General features: G+C 33.6%; 1 protein-coding gene across 1 annotated transcript in view; it reads right to left on the bottom strand.

Annotated features, from left to right (window-relative positions):
* Window positions 1-83: 83 nt before the first annotated feature.
* The window catches only part of RASA1 (RAS p21 protein activator 1), a 108,128-nt gene continuing 85,672 nt past the window's right edge, over window positions 84-22,539 (bottom strand). Inside the window, exons 12-25 of the mRNA XM_054512708.2 lie at window positions 20,674-20,761; window positions 18,614-18,691; window positions 16,499-16,656; window positions 15,942-16,018; window positions 14,477-14,649; window positions 14,009-14,168; window positions 12,726-12,868; window positions 11,182-11,297; window positions 10,366-10,452; window positions 8,065-8,132; window positions 6,480-6,568; window positions 4,653-4,730; window positions 2,174-2,308; window positions 84-1,158 (exon numbers count right to left, since the gene is read on the bottom strand). Of these exons, the coding sequence (XP_054368683.1) occupies window positions 1,075-1,158; window positions 2,174-2,308; window positions 4,653-4,730; window positions 6,480-6,568; window positions 8,065-8,132; window positions 10,366-10,452; window positions 11,182-11,297; window positions 12,726-12,868; window positions 14,009-14,168; window positions 14,477-14,649; window positions 15,942-16,018; window positions 16,499-16,656; window positions 18,614-18,691; window positions 20,674-20,761 (1,534 nt within the window). The 3' untranslated portion in view covers window positions 84-1,074. The remainder of the gene's footprint in view (window positions 1,159-2,173; window positions 2,309-4,652; window positions 4,731-6,479; window positions 6,569-8,064; window positions 8,133-10,365; window positions 10,453-11,181; window positions 11,298-12,725; window positions 12,869-14,008; window positions 14,169-14,476; window positions 14,650-15,941; window positions 16,019-16,498; window positions 16,657-18,613; window positions 18,692-20,673; window positions 20,762-22,539) is intronic.

Raw genomic sequence — 22,539 nt, 5'->3', positions numbered from 1 at the left:
TTGAACTGCTGCCCCCACCCCCAAATAATGAAATTGAAGGCTTAGCTGTATTTAGACAGAAGTAAGTAATCAATTATTCAAGATATCCCTTGGCTTTATTTTAACTTAAACCTTTGTGAATACCTCACAAAAATACATATACAGAAGCAAATAAAACTATACAAACTAAATATGCAGCAGATAGAACAAGTAGTCAGAAGTTCAAAGATGGATAGCTGTGTAAAAAAAAAATCAATTTGGAAATGAGTACTTTCAACAAAAGCATTCCAGATATTTTTAGACACATAAAATAAATTGGTAATCTATAGAATGGGTAACATGCATTGATCAGTACAACGACCAATAATATTTATTGAATTCATACTATTTACTGTTGTAAACATTTAACGAAAGCATCATGAGATCTAAATACAGTCTTTGACAATTCCAACAAAATAAGTGGTATGTTTAAAAAATAAAGCTGATGAGCAATAGATCCATTCTATATATTTTCTTTCAACAGTTCCAGCAAGAGAAATAGCACAGTATTTTTAAAAAGTATACAGCAAAGATTGTTCCTATTATAGTGGCAGACTCTGGAAACTGTAAATACAAATAGTCATTGAACAGTCAAACGGTCATATTCCTAATCAGGAGGAAGTTACAGTCAGCAATCCAGTTATACTCAATTGTCAACAGAATCCTTTTTCTTGTCAGTTGATTCCATAGTTCTTTTTCCAAGACAGCAAAACTTTGGCAATTGGATGTATTGAAAATATACTTTGCAAGTTCAAGGTTTAGTCAGTCATAACATTTTGTTGTGTGAAACGTGATCTGTACACCAAGGCTCAGTCAGAAGTTGGTAAAGATTGATTCCATATGTGGAAAAAGTGCAAATTTCCTGCACAGATAGCTTACAAAGCTGCTGGCACATTTACTCACCAGCAGAATCTTGGATTTTGTTTGCATAGCTCACACATCACTGGAATGTGGAAAGGTGTGCTATTTTTTGGCAAGAGCAAAGGAGACATTATACTGATATGAATTACCGTGTTGGGCATGCTGAATCCAAGCAGGACACCTGGGCGAAGGCTGCTACCTGACATCGTTAGTTTTTGTATACTGGTTTTGTTTTTGTTGAAGCAGTTCTGTTATAGCCAGAAGCTTTTTCAGTACATGCTAAACAAGGAGAAAGTTATGAAAATAATTAATAAATGAATGAAAGTTTGGTCAGAAACTTCAGGAACCCTGGATTTTGTAAAAAGCCACATCAATTCAAAGGAATTCATAAAATACTACTAACCATTGTACTCAAAGCATAAAATTGTGAACGTTTCTATTCAGTCCTTGACTCAGCATTTTTGGTCAAGATACAGTTTTTGTACACTAAATAGTATTTCATTTATTTGCCATTTCCGTATCTACTTATAGCCCCGTAAGGTCACTGAAGAGCAATCAGCTTGCAGCCCAGTGAACACTATCAAGTATCATGGAAGAAATAGGACTACACTGGGCCTAAAATTAATTAGGCCAAATTCTCCAATAAGAATTTTATTTTTAATTTAAGGCAAATCATCATAAACTCAGTCCCAGTGTAGCTGGAAGGCATTACATATACTCTGCCTAAGCTGCTAAAGAAGTGATTAAAGTGATTGGAAGCTTAATGAGCCAGAAGGTTATCTAAACTTGAGGGTTTTAGAATCTCTGGTTGAAGAAAACTCAGAATCCATAAACACAATGCTTTAATTTTCATCTCTTCTACAAGGCCCTTGCCACATGGTTGGCCAGTACAGTGACCGTATTCAGGAGAAGCTTATCAGAAATGACAGTTTTCAAGGCCACACTCCAGAATCTCTGAATCTGGAGTTTGCAAGTCACTTGGCCATGTGCTGCGTACGTCAGATAAGCCACATCACTACTGACTTCATAATTCAGTTGCCATTTTCACACATCACTGAAGTGTGTAACACCACCGTTTTTTCAGTGTGCAGTGTCAAACATACATAATTTCAGTCTGGGTCCATTATTTCTCTGCCGAGATCTTTGGGGAGGAGGATTCAGATTCTTAAAAATATAACTGATAAAATAACAATGTTGACCATAATTCAGCTAGTTACCTCTCAGAGTCTCATGCTGACAGTCTGCTTAAGTGCTAATCAAACATCACTGTTAATGAAGGCTGGCAAAAACCTACCTGCTGCGCACCACGTTCATTGCTGAGCGTTCGCAGTTCATCTGAATGGGCCACACAAATCTCATGCAGTGCTGCTAAATCACGGGACAGGTCAGTTCTAGAATGCTCTGTAGTGTCCGGAAGTTCAGGTACATTCTTTAAGAGAATAAAACCACATTTAGAAATACAATCTTTATACTCACTTCTGAAAATATCCTAATTGCTTATAGCAAACAGAATTCTTACCATAATCTCTTAAATTTCTCTTAAGAGTCTAAGATGCTATGTATCATTCAGTGCTATTTATTTCTGGTAAAACAAAGGTTCTGTGACCTCTCAGTATTCACATCAAATCCAGGTTCCAATTTTCTAAGAAAGCATGGCAGAATACTGTACAGTATTACTACTACTCTAAATAAGTGGGCTTCCTAAATTCTTAAGAGTTTTGGGTTTTTTTGATCTGGCACATAGACCAAAAAAAGAAAAAACAAAACAGTGTAACTGCTAATCTGGATTAAATGCAAGCTAAACTTAAAATTCTTCCACTCTCTCAGATGCAGTTTCATTATTTAGCTGCTACAGTTTGTCCAAATTTATCAGTATACATAAAAGTTACACTATGGAAATGTGAGGAGAACCTGTCAGGCTTATAATTATCTGTGGACTATGTCCAAAACACTTGGTAATGTGTGGAAATGATCAGTGTTAATTATGGTATCTTCAGGTAAGGTTCATTAAATAAACTTTGTACTTTATTAGCAGTAAACACTAATATTAGTTTGAGCCTCAGAATAAAATTCAGCATGGACTCAGACTGCTGGTAGTGTTGAATAAATCTACTCTTCTCCCTAATGGTGAGAATTAATTTGCTGTACATTCCTAAAACCTGCAAAACACTCAGTTTTCTATGGTATGAACAAACACCTGAAACATAGTTCATTCTTGTTAATTAACTCAGTTATCTATTCATGCAGTGAATGAAGGATTATAGAGATAAAAGACTATATAGTATTTGCCTTCAGAGAACTTGTAATCTCTCTCTCTAGAAGACAGAGGTAAACTGATCATAGCAACACAGATATCAAAGATAGGTTTAGTGCTCATCAAAGCCCTTCTGAAGGAGATATTTGAAGCGAGTCTTGAAAGAAGGATTTGATTTATACAGGTGGTAAAGGAATACAAGAACATGAAGAGGCAGGAAGAGTAGTAGAATACTGGGAATTCTAAGCAGTTTTAAAGACTACATTGCGAAGCATAACTAGGAAAGTGATAAGAAAGCTGGACTGTAGATAGCCATGACTATGGAAAATAAATGGAGTCCTAACCATGAATCTGAAGAATCTAAAAACCTAGAAATAATAGCTTAAGTTAAAGCTCGGTAGCTTTAAATATTGGATGATTTTCACAGTTCTTTAAATAATACTATAGAAAAATTTTTTTCAATCGCTGACCCAACTGTGTTTTTTTGGTGGTAAATATTTTTATCTCCTAAACGTCCCTGAGTTCATATATAAGAAACATGGACATCTAGCATTTGCCCCTGTATTTCTCACTTTTATTCTAAGTATGGACCTATGTTGTAAATAACTTCCTTCACAATGGTTTTTATCCCTGAGGTAGCAAAGTAGGGGCCCTCAGGAAGTGCTGGTTAGTTTCACTGCACACTGGTGTGGTTGTGGTTTTAACTGGATCTGAATACATTAAGGCAGAACATGGGCACCTCAGTCTCCTACCCTAGCATTCCCTAATGCCATACACCTGGCTAAACTGGTAACCTTTTTGATAAACCTTTGTTTTTATATATGAACTGAATTAGTAATATATTTTAAATTAACCCATTATCTGTAAATCTACAGCAAGAAAATTCAACTTTACTAAGAAATATAGGATCTTAGGGAATTTTTTTTATTTATATATACAATTTCTATTAATTTTATAATCACAATTTATTTGTAAAGGCCCAAATAAGACCTCAGTAGTCCCACTCAATGAAGTACAATACTAAATCCGTGTATTTTATTCCTAGTAAAGCCCCAAGAACACGCTCTAGTCCATTTACTTATTTAACCTGGTCAGATCTGGGTCATCTACCTTGTTTCAAGTCCCATACACTAGCAGCTAAGTAAAAGCAGCAACAGCTGAAAGGATAATGAAAAACAAGACAGAAACTAAAAAATAACACAAGAAGTACAAAAGCCACAATAGTGAGTACTTGGTATAAACCATTTAGCGTAAGAATAAATGTTTATAATCAATTTGTTTAGGAAGGTAGACAAAAATAGGCATTTTTTTTTTTCTTAAGTTGAGCCCAGTGCGGGGCCTGAATTCACGAGCCTGAGATCAAGAGTCAAGGAGGCTTAACCAACTGAGCCACCCAGGTGCCCATTTTTTTTGTTTTGTTTTAAAGTTCTGGATAAAAATCTAAGTTGTTGCTTAAATGAGCTAACTCTCAGCTATATTAAATTTAGGTCTCAAAGTACTTGAAAAATTATATACATACCCCAAGTTCATCTAAAAACATGATCATACGGTGTTTGTTACTTTTGATAAATGGATTGACACCTTCCATATACGGCTCCTAAAAGTATAAAAACAAAACATTTACCATATGCATCAAAAACAAACACCAATAACCACCACATATGTAGCAAGGATTCTTATAAATCTAATTATGTCCATCAGTAGTAATGCATGTTCACAAGAATTAATTTAATCATATAATTTTCCTTCTAATAAAAGCAGACAGCTATACCGAAGAACTGGAATATTTTCATGAAAGAGTAAAATTCTGGATGAAAAGAAAACCCAGAGCACTAACCATGAGTGGTTGAAAATCCATAAATAACTTGACTCCCCAAAAACATTACTGATAACCTACTGTTGACCAGAAGCCTTACTGATAACAAACAGTCGAATGACACATATTTTGTATGTTACATGTATTCTATTCTGTATTATTACAATAGAGTACGCTAGAGAAAAGAAATTATTAAAATCATAGGAGAAAATACATTTACAACAGTGTAAAAACCATGAGTAAGTGGACCCGTGCAGTTTGAACCTGTGTGTCAAGGGTCAGCTGTAATTCATTCAAAAATAAACATGGGCCCAACCCAGAGGTTAGAATCTAGCAGAAAATATAATTAAAATACGGTATGCTAAAGACTGCAACAGGAATACGTATTTCTCACAACCTGCCTCACTATTCAGATAATTCAAAAGCTAAGCCATACTATACTTATAAACTGCTCTTCATACTAAAATATTAAGCCTATTTAAAAATGTGCTATGTTGTAAAACAGAAAATGTTTAGTATTAACACAAGCTCTTCTAAAGTCAATAAATAAAAGATGACAAAAACCTCATCAATCAATTCCAAAGAAACAGACACAAAAAATCAAAGAAACATTATGCCTAGCAGGCTGGCAAAAATTAAACAAAATAATACTCACTGAGTTTTGGCAAGGCTCTGGGAAGCAAGAGTCTTATTTAGGAATTTTCCTCCAAATTAGTTTAAGGAAATAACTGGGCAATTTTGAAAGGGAATGTATATAGATACTTGTTATAGCAGTATTTATTAACAGTGATAAGTTGGCAGCCATCTAAATGTTGAGTAGAAGAGTACTTAACAGCTACATGATGACATAATAATTGTTAAGAATAATAAAATAGTTACGTTTCCAGGCAAGAAGTTTGTTCAATATTGACAAAATCAGGCAACACGGTACGATCACTACCAGAATATTAACAATCCTTATTGTTAGGCAGTGGGATCACATATGGGTGTTTTAAGAACTTGTCCAAGTTATTTACAGCAAATGTTTATGGTGAAATAAATAATAAAACAGACTCGAGTACATTTAAAAATATTCTTGCTAATTTTTATATTTAAGAGTAGGAGAATTTGATGGGGTGCCTGGGTGGCTCAGTTGGTTAAGCGACTGCCTTCGGCTCAGGTCACGATCCTGGAGTCCCTGGATCAAGTCCCGGATCAGTCTCCCTGATCAGCGGAGAGTCTGCTGCTCCCTCTGACCCCTCCCCCCTCTCATGCTCTCTCTCTCTAATAAATAAAATCTTTAAAAAAAAAAAAAAAAGTACAATTTGAGTATGTTGGAAATAGAAAATACAGTTTTCTATACTCGCTAAAACACTGGTTTTAAAAATTTCATTAAAATTAAAAAATTTTTAAAAGACACATACCAACAAAAAATATAACTATGAAATAGTTTATGAAATAGACACTACTGAAAACTTTATAATATTCTATGGTTTTATCATCTCAAGGTTTCGTTCATAAGCGACATTTAAAGTATCAAAATGTTTTTACCTTAGCTCCAAATTCCACAAGATTTGCTAAGTTCTGCACAGATTTAGCCACTAATATCAGTGTTCTTGCAGCAGTAGGAGACGGGGAATCTGTAAGAGAGAACTGGGCTCAGGTAAAGCAGTTTAAAGTTAGCACTTTACTGCTAAAACTACTGACATTCTTAGAAATGATATGACCTGTATAATTCAAGAAAACTTGAGTTAAAGGGGGAAAGTTCAATACACTTATCAATACTTCTAGTTTGTGAAAAGGGTGCTGCTGCAAGACTCAGCAATTCTCAACTGGTTGATATTTCACAATACCTTAAAGCTTTATCTTTATTGCTAAAAAGACTGTCAATCCACACACCTGCTTCATGACAGTTCACAAAGCTAATTTCAACCCCCTCAGGTTAGTAGTTTGCAATCTGAGCAATTCCCTACTCCCAACCTCCAATGACTACAAAAAATCACTTTAAAGTGATTAAGTCTGGGGCTTATGCTTTATATTGAGGGGAAAAAAAACAATTTAATAGAATATTATAGAATAAAATAGAATAAAGATTGGTCAGGAAACAGTTCCCTATAGAATATGCATAGTAGGGTGTAAATGAAAATCATATGCAGCTATTACATATTTAACAGTAAAAATGTATAGATAAGTCTGTCTGACTGCCTAATTTTAGACAGTACTCTGTGTATCTTAAGCTGCTGAACTGTAAATGAGTACTGCCTAGTGGTTCGGAGGCCAACATTCAGATAAACAAATCTCTGCAGAATTCTAAACCCTTAATTCTTAATAGAACCATAGATTTAACCATTTTGGTACCAATAGAAGATAATGACAGAGATGTGATGACTATAACTATATATAATAAGGTAAAAAGATTTAGTCTAAAGTACTTTTAAATACAACTTTGACCTTCTAATTATTAAAAGAAAAATGGTTCAGGTTCCTTCTGTTAATGGCTCATTATTACATGTGTAGTCACAAATATCACTGTTCTTTCTTTAAAAGATGCCTATGACATCTGAAAGTCCTTGCATAATTTATGGACATATGGGCAATAAGTAAAACCAAATCTGGTTTGTTGGAGTTTAAACTGGCCAATTAACATTATCTAACTGGTGACAACCCTCTCCATCTCTAATGGCCCACAGTTAAGTATTCACAGAGCACCTACTGCCAACTGTAGTTATCATTTTAATTTGATCTTAAAATACAACTTGCAGTGGTAGTGACAGGGTCTAGCCTGGGCTAAAAGCACACAGAAACCTCTACCGAACTGAAAAAGCCAGGCTGTAGACTGAAAAAAGTCATCATAATGAGACTCTGAGACACAGGTAGGGATGGGGGAAAAGTGGTATGTGTCTAATCATGCACCTCAGGCTTCAGATACTAGATGGAAAGAAAAGCAGCAAAATAGAAAGAGAAGGTAAAGTAGCAAAAGGAAGGAAGAAGAAAAAGGTGCTTTGGAATGTTTTATATCAAGTCTTAGAACTGGATAATAAAAAATCAGATGTAAAAGAAAAAAATAACCTTACCAAATAATACCAAATTTTTTTCTAATTTAATTCCAAAACTTTATCGAAAGCTGATTGATTACCTGAGATGATATTAAACATCCGTGGATTCAGGATGGCAGGACAGATAAGTCGAAGAAAAACAAAACCACTGAATAGGAGGGAAATTTTTTTTTTTAGAAAACTACACATAAAAATAATAAACAAAAATTTTACTACTTGTAGAACCATGAACTTTGAACTGATGTAAAGAAGCCCAAACACAGCTTCAAGAAAATAGTAAGCTAAAGTATCTTACTTTAAGAACATGTATCTCCTTCGTATGCTACTTGCTTTTCCCAAATTTGGAATTTTCAGTTTATTTTGGGAAGATTTAAATTATATCTGTAACATTTACGGTCTTGGCAACTCTTTATTCTAATATACTCATTTCGAGGACGCCGTAGCCTTAGGAACACTAAGAATTTCTGAAATACTATAGGAGTATAAAAAAACCTTTTTATAGAGACACAGGCCTGTATGGTCCTAAAACTCACATTCTCTCATTCCTTAAATAGCCCAATAAAGTCTGTTATAAATTAAGTTGATTATACTGATTTTGCTGATGAATCCTAAAAATAAGAATCCATTCTACTAGAGAAAAGTGACTTCTTGATAAATGAAAATGTATACAATTGAATGCTATAAAGATTTTATGGCAAAAAAGAAAAGACCTCACCTTTCACCTTCTCCATTACAGAGATGATAAACCAACTTTTATCATTTACTTTCCAACCTAATGATGGTTTACTACTTTTTGGACTCTTAGAAAATGACTGTTACTTCTCATATAGCATTTATTGCAATCATAATACACAATTATCAGCTCTTTAAATATCTCTTTTAAACTAATCTGTGAAGAATCTTGCATAAATTTTGCTTGAAAACATCTTGATACATGTTTGAATCTGAAATATAACCTACCAACACTTAATCATGAAAGAATTTCAGTATGCAAATCTACTTTCTGTGAATTTTTAGAAGTGATTTTAAATTTAAAAGGCACAGTAGGTACCTAACACATATATTTAAAAGCTTACTAGTAGGGAAAGAAATCATCACCTTGGGCATAAATGCCCCTTAAAAAGCCTGTAGTGTCAGACAATTCACACAGCAGAAATTCCTGCTGTGTTTGATTAACAGTTATACTCATTGGAAACAGTTTACAGAGGCTTTAATTTACATCACACACAAAACTGTGCTTTCTGAAACTTAGGCTGCTAATTCTAATTCCTCTGAGTCACTACTAAAGCAAAGAAATATAGAATCTACAGTTCTTTAATACTTATGTTCTATCATTACTAACCAAGAGAAATTTTATCTACAAAAAGAGTAGAAGCCTCTTTCCAAAACTTAGGTTGCAGGCAGGATTGACACACATTTTTCACAACTAATTGTATGGTATTAGTGTCTTTAGTTGTTGTCTAACTTTTTTTAATGGGATATAACATGACTGGCAGTATGTATTCTACATAAAATATTATTAGTAGACCACTATATTCTCTGATGCTTTTGCACTGAATTTCCAGTTGTCTTCAGCACGTTGGGGTGTATTTTAACAAAAGCCTACAAAAGTGTTAGAGATCTGACTGGATCTTAGAAGGTTGGCCTTTAGTTCTGCCTTAGCACAACCTTTCTATATAACCTTAAGCAAACAATTTTAACCTCTACAGATCTGCTTCCTCATTGGAAAAGTAAGTTACAACAGTGATAATGAAGGTACCTGTATACAAGGTACAACATTCTGTGACTTGCCAAAGCAATTCCTCCTAATTACTGCACAGCGAGCACACTGAAACCCAGCTTCAGAACTAGAGGCTCTGGCTGGAGATTAGCCCAGAGTCCCAGACTGCTACAAATCCATCACTCAGTCAATTATTGCTCTTCCTTCTTAGCAGCACATCAATTCCGCTTTCACTCCTCCCACTCTCCCCCCCTTCGCTCTTCTTTCTCTCTCTGTATGGATGTATATGCATATATGCACGTAGGTAATGTATTGTGTATATGAAGAGTACTATATAAAGTTAGCTACCGATTTTGCTGGTTATGTAACTTTTAACCTCATTCTTTCTATAAGATAAAAATTCCCAATAGTTAACTGATTATACATGAGTGCTCCGGTTTTTAGGAAACACACAAGGTAGATAAATATCTCTTAGTAAACTTCCAAAAAAAATACGGTAAAGTTAACATTTAGTAGCCATCTGAGTAGAAAATACTCAACAGGGTTCTGACATAAAAGTCTTGAATTATATACTGTTACTCTTCACATTTTCACAGTTACCCACTTGACTCTCAGTGCACGCTATCCACAGTGATTTAACAAGTGGACTGATGAGCCTTACCTAACAACTCTTGTTCTCATGGTGGTATTTGTGGGCCACTTGTGCTGGACAGATTTCTGTAAACACCCATAAATATATCTCAGTGTCCTGCCAAAACAACACAATCATCTCAATACATAAAGCAAGAGAAAATGCTGATCTCGTTGCAGCCAAAAGCTTAATTTGCCAAATACACATTTTAATGCAACTGGCTCTGACCCCCAAAAAAGTACTCTGCTACAAGCAGTGAAGGACACATTTGGCATGAGATAAGAAAAACAAATAGTTTTCATCATCAATTCATTTAGTCAGTTCTTTACATTTACTTTGGTAGAAATCTTACCATTTTTACAATGCTTCTGTATTAATGAAAAATAAGAAGAAAAAGTACTGGAATGAGGATACAAAGGAAATACTAAGCTCAGATTCCAGGGAGATGGATTTTGACTTATGATAACTTCTACCCGAATAAGTGAGTTCACTTAAACTAAAAGCTGTTAAGCAGGTACTAACTGTCTGGTATACATTTAACCAAGATATTTATGATCTCCTCAAATCTGAGATTATAAGTCTCTATTCATTACCCAAGTTACTGTATAAACCAGACATGTTAGCCTGTGTAAAAACATAATTTAGTATTTATTTTAATGTAAATATTATACCACTGTGGTTTCTTCAAGTCACTCTTTTGCCTTAAATAAAATTCACTTTGGAAGATTGAAAAACCCTTTTGCAGAGTAAAATTAGGACAGTGGAAAAGCTTACACATTTTAGAAATACAAATTTTTCAAAATGCAGATACACAATTTCTTGTCACATTAAAATTTCACCACTTACGGTGGAAGTATTTCTGAAGCCATGAATATTTTCTCCACAAGCTCTGAAAGTATGTTCAATAGGTGTGCTAAATTAGTGTTCACATCTTCATTTTTTTCTAACTTTGATGGACTTAACTAAGAGAAGGAATAAATTAACATAAATGCATCTTGGCAATGATAAATGCAAATTAATCAAGGTTATCAAACAGTTGTTTTCAAGGTTCTCTTTTTCCATTTTTCAATCTGTTTTAGTCTTGGGGGTAGATATAAATGGGAATTTTTAAGTAGTTTGCTCTATGGAACTCATTTACCATTAATTTCCAATTACTCAACTGTACAATAAGCAGTGATTATTCAGCACATTTCATTTGCTCTGGGATTAATACCAGTGTTAATTTAAGCTCTCTTTTATTCATTTACCATGCTCTACCATAGATTTTTACAGCCACAGAAAATGGATTAGACTTTGTTTTTAAAATAGAAGACAAAAATCCAGCTTTAATGATCACATATACACAAATATAACAAATATACTAGGAGTATTTAAATGAGAATAATGGTCACCATGTATTATAAAATCTATCTTTAATTGTATTTATCTGAAAAAAAAAACCCACTGATTAAAATAGAAAGGCTTTTCTGAATGCTGTAGACAGAATAATGAACCTTTCTCAAAGTTCACTGAACCTCGAAATCTAAGAATTCTGATCTAGAATCAGTGGAGTAGATTCATCTGTGTAAGTCTGAATTCTCTAGCCTGATCTAGTACCCACAGACTCTCTGCAGACTTGCTTAGTTTCTGTATTCTTTTCAGTTAGGCCAACTATGGCATTACCCCAGGTTTTCAACACTAAATTCTCAATTTCTTCCCTTTAGGTTAATTAGTAAAAACTGACAACTGTAATGCAAAATTAACATTTGACAGCTCCCAGTGTACATATCAAAAGCAATTCCTTGTTTTATTAATTTTGTATCAGATCTAAAAAATGTATTTCATATCTTCCTTCTGTAGTTGCTCTACCTTCAAAATAAAATGAGAGAAGAGCCATGTGAGATTCCACTCTTTCTCTTAATGGTTTATTATGAATTTACACTGAAACCTTAATAATCCTAAAAGGATGTTTTTATTTGCTTTTGAATGGATTATGTTGTACTTTTTTACCCCCAAAACCTTCAAGATACCCCTGGCTATTATCAGGAAGTGCTTCATAGACTGTAACTTGGTTATACAACCAAAGTTTCTAACAAAAACTTCAATTTATGTTATGTACACTTTCTGAAAGCAGCATACCGTATCATTATCATAACATTAGTACAGTAGGATAAATGAGAAAGTACTTTCATTAATTTCTGGTGCAATTTGAGGTTTTTAATCTCAAAGTACATCTTTTTTTAAAAAGTCTATTTTGTCTAACATTTTTCTAAATGTATTACAAAACGTGTAAATGCCCTAATGAATAATTTTAGAAAGCTAATATACTTTTCTTATAATGTAATTAGCTATAAAGCATCACCTATTAAAATATGTTCCTTGCTGAAATACTTAAAACATGAAATTCGTACCTCGCAAGACTGCTTGCTTTCCATTATCTTTAAAATAGAGTCTTTCAAAGCATGATGAACAAATTGTGTAGCAGTGGCTTTCATATACTGCTCCATCAAGGTGCTTGCAAGTGTTGTAGCTCGAAATAGAGTAGTGGCTTCATCTACATAAATATTTATATTAAAAGATTATTTATATAAAGGATTGTACTAATGTGAAACCAGATTAGAAATTAAATGAATTCATTTTTCCCTCAACCATTACAGCCATTTAAGTATGCTTATTTGTATGCAGCACTGAAGTATTGATTATAAATGACATCCTATATTTCTATAAACTTATCTCTTCAAAGATCTTTATTCATTAGATCAACAGGAGGTGTTGACACTGGCATATTCATAAGAAAAAACAAAGCTTAAAATGGTTATATGACTTGTTAAGACCAAAGAGCCAGTGAGTGCCAAAAATAAGATCAGAATTCAGCTTTGCTATCCACTGAGCCCACACTTTGGAAATTCTGAGTTAATTTCCAAATAAGAATATAATGTAGTGGTATAAACCATGGGGATCATTCTGTAATGTATAAAAATACCAAATCACTGTGATACATACCTGAAACTAATAGCATATTGTATATCAATTATACGTCCAATTTTTTTAAATGCAGAAAATGAAAAAAAAATAAAAACCACCACCACAAAATCCCAGTATAAATTATTACCTTAAAAAATGGCTATTAATGACCTAAAAAACACAAATATTGCCAAAAAAAGACAATCTCAGTATAACATCTGGACCATCACTTTACCTTTCCTGACAAATCCATGTCTTTTACATTTTCTCTGATTAGGAGGAAATAGTTTTAGCTTTTATAGTTTATTGGGGAACCTAGAAGCAAGCACTGTTACTAAGCCAAAGTGCTAGCTGGAAAGGGGTTAACTGTGACAAATTTGTAAACTGTTACAAAACACTGTGTGTCCAGCTCAATTGCCTGGGAACTACCTATCTATAAAAGGTAGCTGTCACCTAACTTTTGTGCAATGAATTAGTAAAATAGAATATGGTAGGTACACCAAACTATTCTTAATAATCAAGCACTATGAGCCATTGATAGGGATAAAGAAGTCAGTTTCTTATGGCTTCTAATGGAGTAATTTACCATGACAGAAACTGCCAAATGTTAGTCAGCACAAGGATCAGAACTGACATCCCACCTTTAATTTTTAATGAAGGAAAAACAGAGTAACCTAATTTGCAAGATTTTTTTTTTTTAAAGTATCACACCAAGACATTGATACTTTACCTTCCATGCTTATTTCTCTGTCATTTAGTGTACATAACAACAACGATTCAAGCTTTTCATGAAGAAAAATCTTTAGTAGGATGCTAGCCAGTAGTGTTCGGTCCTGTCCACATACATGTGATAAAGCATAGACTACATGAAGCTCCTTTTGCAGTATAAGCTAAAAATGACATCAAGAAAGATTACTGAAAGTACACAGCATTAATCATTCTCAATGAGATGAACAGGAATTCTCTTATGTTCTTCTATTTAGAAATATGTTCTATTGAATACATTTATTAAAAATAGAATGAGTTTATAGCCTACATATTTATACTCTCTTAAGACCAACATCATACTACTGCAAGGCTTTTCAACCTTCTACGCCCACCACTGGTGCATTAAGCTATGACATTACTGTGTTTAACTTAATAGATCTTTTGTTTAATGTTAATTCCATCAAAAATAGACTGGTAAATAACTTAATACCTCTTTAAATTCACTGTACTCTTCTTCTGGCATGATTTTTTCCATAGAATATCGTGCTCGGACACGCAGAGATCCTGGTTCAATACCTTTTAATGGTATATGGGAGCTGAGCAAAAACCATTCATCTGTGGCATGCCCTTTCTGTAACCGGCTCAACTGGCAGCGCATAAATACTTTGATAGAAAAACATCAAATGATTACTGTCTAAAAAGAATACACTATAATTCGTCATACCAGTAAATTTTCCTGACATTTTGTCTTCTCTATAATGTTAAAAGCTTTAAAGGAGTTTTCAGTAGTAACACAAATTCAATACTTGATACACTTGATACTTTATTCATTTACTCAGTGCCTATTTTGTGCCAGAGTGGTAGGCAGGGACATGGGATACAGACGTGATTAAGACATGGTCTCTGACTTGCATGGAGGTCACAGTAAGGCAAGAAATCAATCATGGTACAGTGTGGTAAGTGCTGTTAACAGTGGTTAATGCTACCCAAGTACAGAGAAATAATATGTAATTCAGCCCGTGGAAAAATCCATTCCAAACAGGTAATCCTTAAGCTGACATTTAACAGGATGTGGAGGTGTAGCTAAGTAGAAAGGCAGAGAAAAAGAAAGAGAGCACAGTCCAAAGAAGGTATGGCGGGCACTTTTAAAATCCACGGATTGCTTGAGAGCTCTAAGAAGGCTGGTATATCTAGAGAGAGGATACACCAAAGATGCGCTATGAAAGCAACAGGGTGGAGGAGTGGATCAGGAAAGGGCCTTTCTTCTGTATTTACGATGGGTTTGGATTTTATCTTAAAAGTAATGGGGAACCACTAAAAAAATGTCAAACATTTAAATAGTACAGAAATGACAGAATATTTTGTAAGGAAAATTCAGGCTTTGATCTATCTTAATGCATATCACTTCTTTCCCTAAGCCTTTTAAGAAGGTATTAACCTAATTCACTCTGATGTGAACTGCTAAATCCCACTGCCACCTTTTTCAGCAACAGGCTGGGAGAAGGTGTGCTACTGAGAACAAGAACGGAAAAGGTTCACCAGAAATGAATAAACAGTGGACTAATTTAAAGAAAAAGTTTTAATAGAGTGCTTTTATCCACTTATATAAAACTATACAAAAACAGGAAAAACCTAAAAAGTACAAAAAAGGGATAGTGGAAGCACCACAGAAAGATGGCCACTTTTACTGTTCTCTTGTTCCTGTCCACTGGGGAGGGAAGGGGAGATGAAAGATACTTTAATATCAAGGGCTTAAGTTTACAGTATGTAAAATTTTGCCATTTTGGTCTTTTTTCTTATTAAAGAAACTCTTCCTCACCAATCAAAACTTTTAGAAGTACAAAAAAACTATGTCAAATTATACTATTTGAACTTTTTTTAGACATTTCACTATGAATTTAAAAAAATATACAAAACATGTTTTACTTCACAAAGAAATTTCTGTATCAACTTACAGATATCAGGATCTTTGCTTTTCTTTGTTTTATTACTAAGAGTTATCTCAAATCTGTTGATGTCAGGAGGAAGATCACTAGAGGAGCAAAAAGAAAAAGAATTAACAAAATATCCTAGCATCAAATTCTAATTCTTTTATTTCTAGGATCAAATAAGTCCCTTATTTCTGCCACTAAACAATCTGAAAATGCATGCTGGACTCAAAACGTGTTATTAGTTGGAATACAGGAATGTAGACAAGCAAATCATACTTTTCCTACTATCTTCAACCTCCTCAAGTAAATCCTGGAAACCGTTGTAAACATTTTGTATGTGTGTCTTAGTAAATGTTTTTGAACCTGTCAGTAACACTAACTCCTATTAATAACTAGATGAAAAACCAAGGACATAGCATTTCACTAATAAAAGCAGGGGGAAAAAATGTAAGTACTTCTAAAATGCCTGGACTCGGCACCTTGTTCTGGTAGTTTAGAGACAGAGACAAAAAAAGAGAGAGAGAGAAACATGCACTAGGATAAAAGAAAAAAATTTAATGTAATGATAAAATAAGACTTACTCGAAGACAAACTCTTCTGACCATACAGGGTTTTGCCCTTCCCTTGCATGAGTTTTTGCTACCTGGACGCTATTCAGGTAGATGTTACAATATGGATTCGTAAAATGTTTTACAGGGAGTTTATGGGCTTCTTCAATGTGTAAAACAAGACTGCTGACCTAAAGAAAACACAAAAATTGTTTCCTCAGATTTCAAGAATTATGCATTAGGTTTCAAAAGCAATTACTATTTAAGAAATAAAAAACCCAAAACTGACTTATTTTTCCCCTTTCTTAAGACATTATGACCTGTAATTATATTTTCCTTTTTATGTGACATATAAAATACAACATTCAAGCATTTAAAATAATTCTTTCCAAAAAAAATGCAGTTCCTCCAATTACATTCTTGTAGCAATTTAATGAAATGCACCATTTTTACTAAAAAAGAGTTCAGCGAAAATGGAAATAGAGAAGAGGATTTTTCATTTTAACGTAAGTAAAAAACTGTCCCCACCCAAATCAAAATCCTGTAGGTTATATAAAGCTCATCTGGAAGCTTTATCTATAAACGTCCACAGCTAGAAAATATTTTTACAACACTGATTCTGCCTTCTCATTTTACAGAAAAAGATACAAATCCAAAGAAGCTAGGTTATTTGTCAGTTTTGATGCCAAAACTTAGATCATTCACTTTCTAGCATCAGGTTCTCTTTCCCTCTTGCCTCATACTACTTGTGTGGCGTAGGACAAGTCAGCCTCTCTGACCCTCACCTCCTCAGATATAAAATTAGGATAAAGTCTACACTGCAAGTTGTTGTAAAGATTCGAAATAATACATGTAAAAGCACACAGGAGAGTACCTGCAAAAGGGCTCAAGAGATGTTAGCTATGATTTTATGAAATCATTTTTTTATTCTGTTGTATTACAGCTAAAAATGATAACTTCATAGCTAAAGTTTCACACAAGACAATCTGCAAAAACTAAGTCTGATTTTTTATAGCTTACAAAATGTTTAAATATGATCTGAAAACATAACAATTATGTATATAATTAAATGTCCTTGAGGAAAGGGTTAGACTTTTGGTTATAGGAAATATAACTTACCGTCATCTAAATATTAACCACTTATCGACTTAAAATAGAACAATATATTAAATTCACAAAGCTTATTGGAAATTTCCATGAATAAAATAAGAATCACTTTGGTCAATAAATACTGTACTAAATGTTCCTCAAAACTCCAAGAATATTAAAATTACTTAACTTTTTCCAACTATCTAGGGATAACAATACAGATTTTAAAAAAAAGCAAAGATATGGAGGGTATATTGACTTTACATACCTAGAAAGAAAGAGAAAGCCCAGCTTAACTCTATGAAATGAACATGTATGACATGTTAAGGTTCAAATAAGAACCTACATAACAGTTACATAATAGACTTCAAAGCAATTACTAGAAAGTGAAAAACTGAAAAGTTTATTTGGATTAATACTTAAAGTCAGATGATCTTTTCAATAATTACCTTTAGTTGTACTTTTTTGAAATAGGCCAAAATAATTCTTTCAAGAAAAAAACAAATGAAAGCGCCTAACAGAATGGTTTCTGTTGTTGATGGTTTGGTACTGTTATTTTAAGTAGAAGAAAAAAAATCCTTGGTATGTTTTCAAAAGATGGCATTATGGACTTCAGTACCCAACAGGTATATAAAGAACATTCTTTTTCATAAATATTTCTCCTGCTATTGAACCAAGTGGAAGCATGGCTTTAAAATGCCTGAAAAGATAAACTTAAGAACTCAGAAGTGCTATTCCTTATGTTCCACATATGAGTGAAACCATATGATAACTTTCTCTGCTTGACTTATTTCACTTAGCATAATCCCCTCCAGTTCCACCCATGTCGATGCAAATGGTGGATATTCACTCCTTCTGATGGCTGAGTAATATTCCATTGTATATATGTACAAAAACTAATGATGTACTATATGTTGGCTAAATGAACATAATATAATTAATTAATTTAAAAAAAAAAACTCAGAAGTGTTTGAAATGTAGCCCAAAACAGTTCTGATGGAAATAAAGAGCAAAGTAATAAAGCGAAACGTGACAACATCAAAGAAAATTAAATTTCACCTGACGCAGGCGTTTATTAGATGTCCCTGGGCTACTTTTCCGTAAATTGCAAAATGCCTGCAGACCTTTCATCCAGTCCTACAAAAAGTAACAGCATGTCAAAGAAATATACAATAGTTTATTCAGTTTCCAATCATCAGGGTTTTTTTTTTTTTTCTCCAAATTCAGCAGTTCTTTCCTGCTCCAGACTGCCATTTCTATACTCCGAGTATGCTGCACTTTAATACACTGGGGGCTCCATAAAATAAAGCAATGACCAAAACAATTATAATCATCCTTAAAATTGTATTTCTGTTGAATCCCTAAATTAATGTTTAAGTATGCCATGAGGGACCATTAATTAGCCAAAAAGTAAAATCCCCGTGAAGTTATTAAGCAGTTCTATTTTGTGAAAGGAGGACTGACTGCAAAACCAACTGATCACGTGATGACTGACTTGATGACTAGCAACTAATCTTACCTTAGACCATGATATAGGTAGAAATGTGTAAGGGGATCTGGGTTATCTGTAAGCCTTTCAAACATAACATTAGATTCAAAACAATTTTTAGGCTAATATTAAATTGAAGCTGTATTTTTAAATGTTTATCTAGTGGTCTGGAGAAAGGAGAGAACAATCTTAGGTTTATCAAAAATAAATCTAATCTTTGGCTTACTTATTTCCACAAAGCTTTGCACTACTGCTTTACTCAGTTATGTCTTTAGCTTGTTCACTATTTCAGTCTGAACTCTGAATGTTTAGAGGACATCTTTACAGAACAAATTAAGACCTAATCAATTACCATAGCTTTTAGAAGGAGAAGAGAGTAACCACAGATCCCAAAGGCTACCAAAGTAACAAAACTGGAAATACCAATGGTATTTTGGACTTTAAGTGGTATATGGAAATAAAGAATATGTAAAGTTTATATATAAATACAACAAAAAAATGTTCTATTTATATTGAAATGTCATCAAAGTATATAACACATCTTTATTTACAAAGAGGGAACCTGATGAAGTAATTGGAGGACAGGAAACTGAAGTTTAAATTTCTTTCCTAACTCAATTTCTAGCATTAAAAATATATACATATATATATATGTTATCTAAATGTTTTGAACTCTACTTTTTCATCTAAATACTAGGTATAATACCCACAAAACAAGGTTTTTTGTGTGTTATATGTTAATATATATTTGAAATGTTTTACAAAGATTTGAAACATGACATTCAATTGTGAACCATAAAACTTAATGTGGCTCATTCATCAATTCTAGAGTCTAAGATATTTTCATAATTTATGAATCAGGGACATATGCCAGGATCCAGTTTTAAGAGCTTCTGCCTCATATCCAGAGTTGGCAAATTATCTTCTATTTACAACAAAGTTGTTTTCTTTGACCTCTTAACCACCTTCAGATTCTTCCCGTAGAGTATAAGCAGAAGAAGTATCACTGTATTTGTACCAGTAAACACCCCTGAAATATTATGGTTCAAAGAAATCAAAGTATTTTTAAAAAGAGTTTTTGGAAAACATTCTCTCGTCACAGCAATGCTTAAAATTTAATAAAAGTTTTAAGAAGGGCATTGCACATGGATCAATGCCTAGTGCTGAAAGTAGATATCACATGAAGACTTAGAGAAAAATAGAAAATTCCTAAAATACTTTTATTTTTGATGACTGAACTTCTATTTTTAGACATGAAGCTCAACCAGTAAAGAGTAACAATGCTTGTTAGCAAAACTAACTGGCTTACCTTTCAATTGTACTGAGAATCTCTATAACCCTTCTGCAGAGAGGATTTTAAATGAGCATTCTCAGTTGGACTCAACATCATACAGTATTTAAAGGTCAGTTTAAAATGGAGTTTTCATTCCTAATAGCCCTTCACTGACTTTTTTCCTGCATTTGTTTCAAAAAAAATTTTACACACCAGGGTTCTCATTCCTTGAAATAAAAAGATGATTAGATTTCACTCTTCCTTTTTATTACTTTATCATATATGCAACAGTTTCTTAGTTAAAAAGAAAACGAGCTAAATAAAGGTTTGCAATAGTTGAAAAAACAATTAACTTACCTCTGCTTGTTCTGGAGTTTCTCCTGCAAAGTAAAAAATGTAATGTTCTTCACTAAAGTGCTGAACCACTATCTGAAAACAGTTTGGCCTTTAAAATATAAACAGAAAAGTTATTAGGAAGCTTAACAAAAAGCACTAAAACACACCAACTTAAAAAAAAATCACAACATATAATTATATAATGTATATCAATTGACATTAATTCTCAATTTAGAGAACCAATACTCCATTGTCCAGATCATTACTGAAAAGAAAACATCAGCTGCATATATTCTAAAAAACTTTTTGTCAGCACCCCTGGAATTTTATCAATCCTTCAAAGTTTAAAAATGTTTTAAGCTGGAACTAAATATAGCTAATCTAAACACTTTTTAAAGCAAAATGTTACTAAACTCATTACTTCATAATAATATATATTATACATTTATAAGTGCTAGAAAAAGACTAGACAGGTTCTTAGACCAAAAATGTTCTTAGTGGTTATCTCTCACAGGTAGACTGTGGGTGATTTTTTAAAATCTATTTTTATCTATTTTCAATTTTTTAAATTTTTTTTACAACTGACCATTTTTCCTCATCTTTTAAAATGGAAACATCATCTGCTCACACATATGCCTGTTCTGATGATTAAATAACCCAACAGTGATATACAGTACATATTCGTTCTTGTCCTCCAATAGTATGCACCATACTAGAATTCATTTGACATGGAAGTACATTAGTAGTTTACACCTTTTTTTGAAGATGTGTTGTATTTCCAACCAGACTTGAAAATGATTATAAAATGTTTAATAAGGGCCACCCCAATGTTAGCAGCAATGTCCACAATAGCCAAAATGTGGAAGGAGCCGAGATACCCTTCAACAGATGAATGGATAAAGAAGATGTGGTACATACATACAATGGAATTAAATTACTCAGTCATCAGAAAGGATGAATACCCACCATTTGCATTGATAATGGATGAAAATGGGGGGGATTATGCTAAGTGAAATACGTCAAGCAGAGAAAGACAATTATCATATGATTTCACCCATACATAGAACATAAGGAGTAGCACAGAGGACCATAGGGAAAAGGGAGGGAAAACTGAAGGGGAAGAAATCAGAGAGGGAGACGAACCATGAGAGACTCTGGACTCCAGAAAACAACCTGAGGGTTTCAGAAGGGAGGGGGGTGAGAAGATGGGGTAACCGGGTAATGGGTGTTAAGGGGTGCACGTGTTGTGATGAGCACTGGGTGTTATGCGCAACTAATGAATTGTTGAACACTACATCAAAAACTAATGATGCTGGCTAACTGAACATAATAAAAAAAAAATAAATAAGGGCTGGGGCACCTGGGTGGCTCAGCTAGTTGAGCGTCTGCCTTCGGCTCAGGTCATGATCCCAGAGTCCCAGGATCGAGTCCCACATGGGGCTCCCAGCTCAGCAGGGAGTCTGCTTCCCCCTCTGCCCTTCATCCTGCTTGTGCTCTCTCTCTCTCAAATAAATAAAATCTTTAATGAATGAAAGAAAGAAAGAAAGAAAGAAAGAAAGAAAGAAAGAAAGAAAGAAAGAAAGACCTTCATGTTTTTGAAACTCAAAACTCAATAAATGTTTTTCCTATTTCTTGCATTAATCAGATTAGATCTTTTACTTCAGTGTTAGGAGGCTACAGCAAAATACCCAGAGTACAAGCTTAATATTTATTTAAAAACCATCCTATCATGCTTTGAGAATGCTATAAAATAATACAAGTACAAATTGGAAATTTCAGCTTCTGAAAGTGGATTGAATCAGACTGGCCTTCCTGGCTCCATGAAATATAAATAAAACAAAAAACAACTGTTCAAAATCACGGGTGAACAACCAGAGCAACTAAGAC

Source organism: Mirounga angustirostris, unplaced genomic scaffold (genome assembly GCF_029215605.1).
Source record: "Mirounga angustirostris isolate CCGP_5_RB_7025 unplaced genomic scaffold, mMirAng1.0.hap1 SCAF_7, whole genome shotgun sequence".
NCBI classification, from domain to species: Eukaryota; Metazoa; Chordata; class Mammalia; order Carnivora; family Phocidae; genus Mirounga; species Mirounga angustirostris.
The sequence above is the reverse complement of the archived record's forward strand: the minus strand, read 5'-3'. Positions and strand labels throughout refer to the sequence as shown.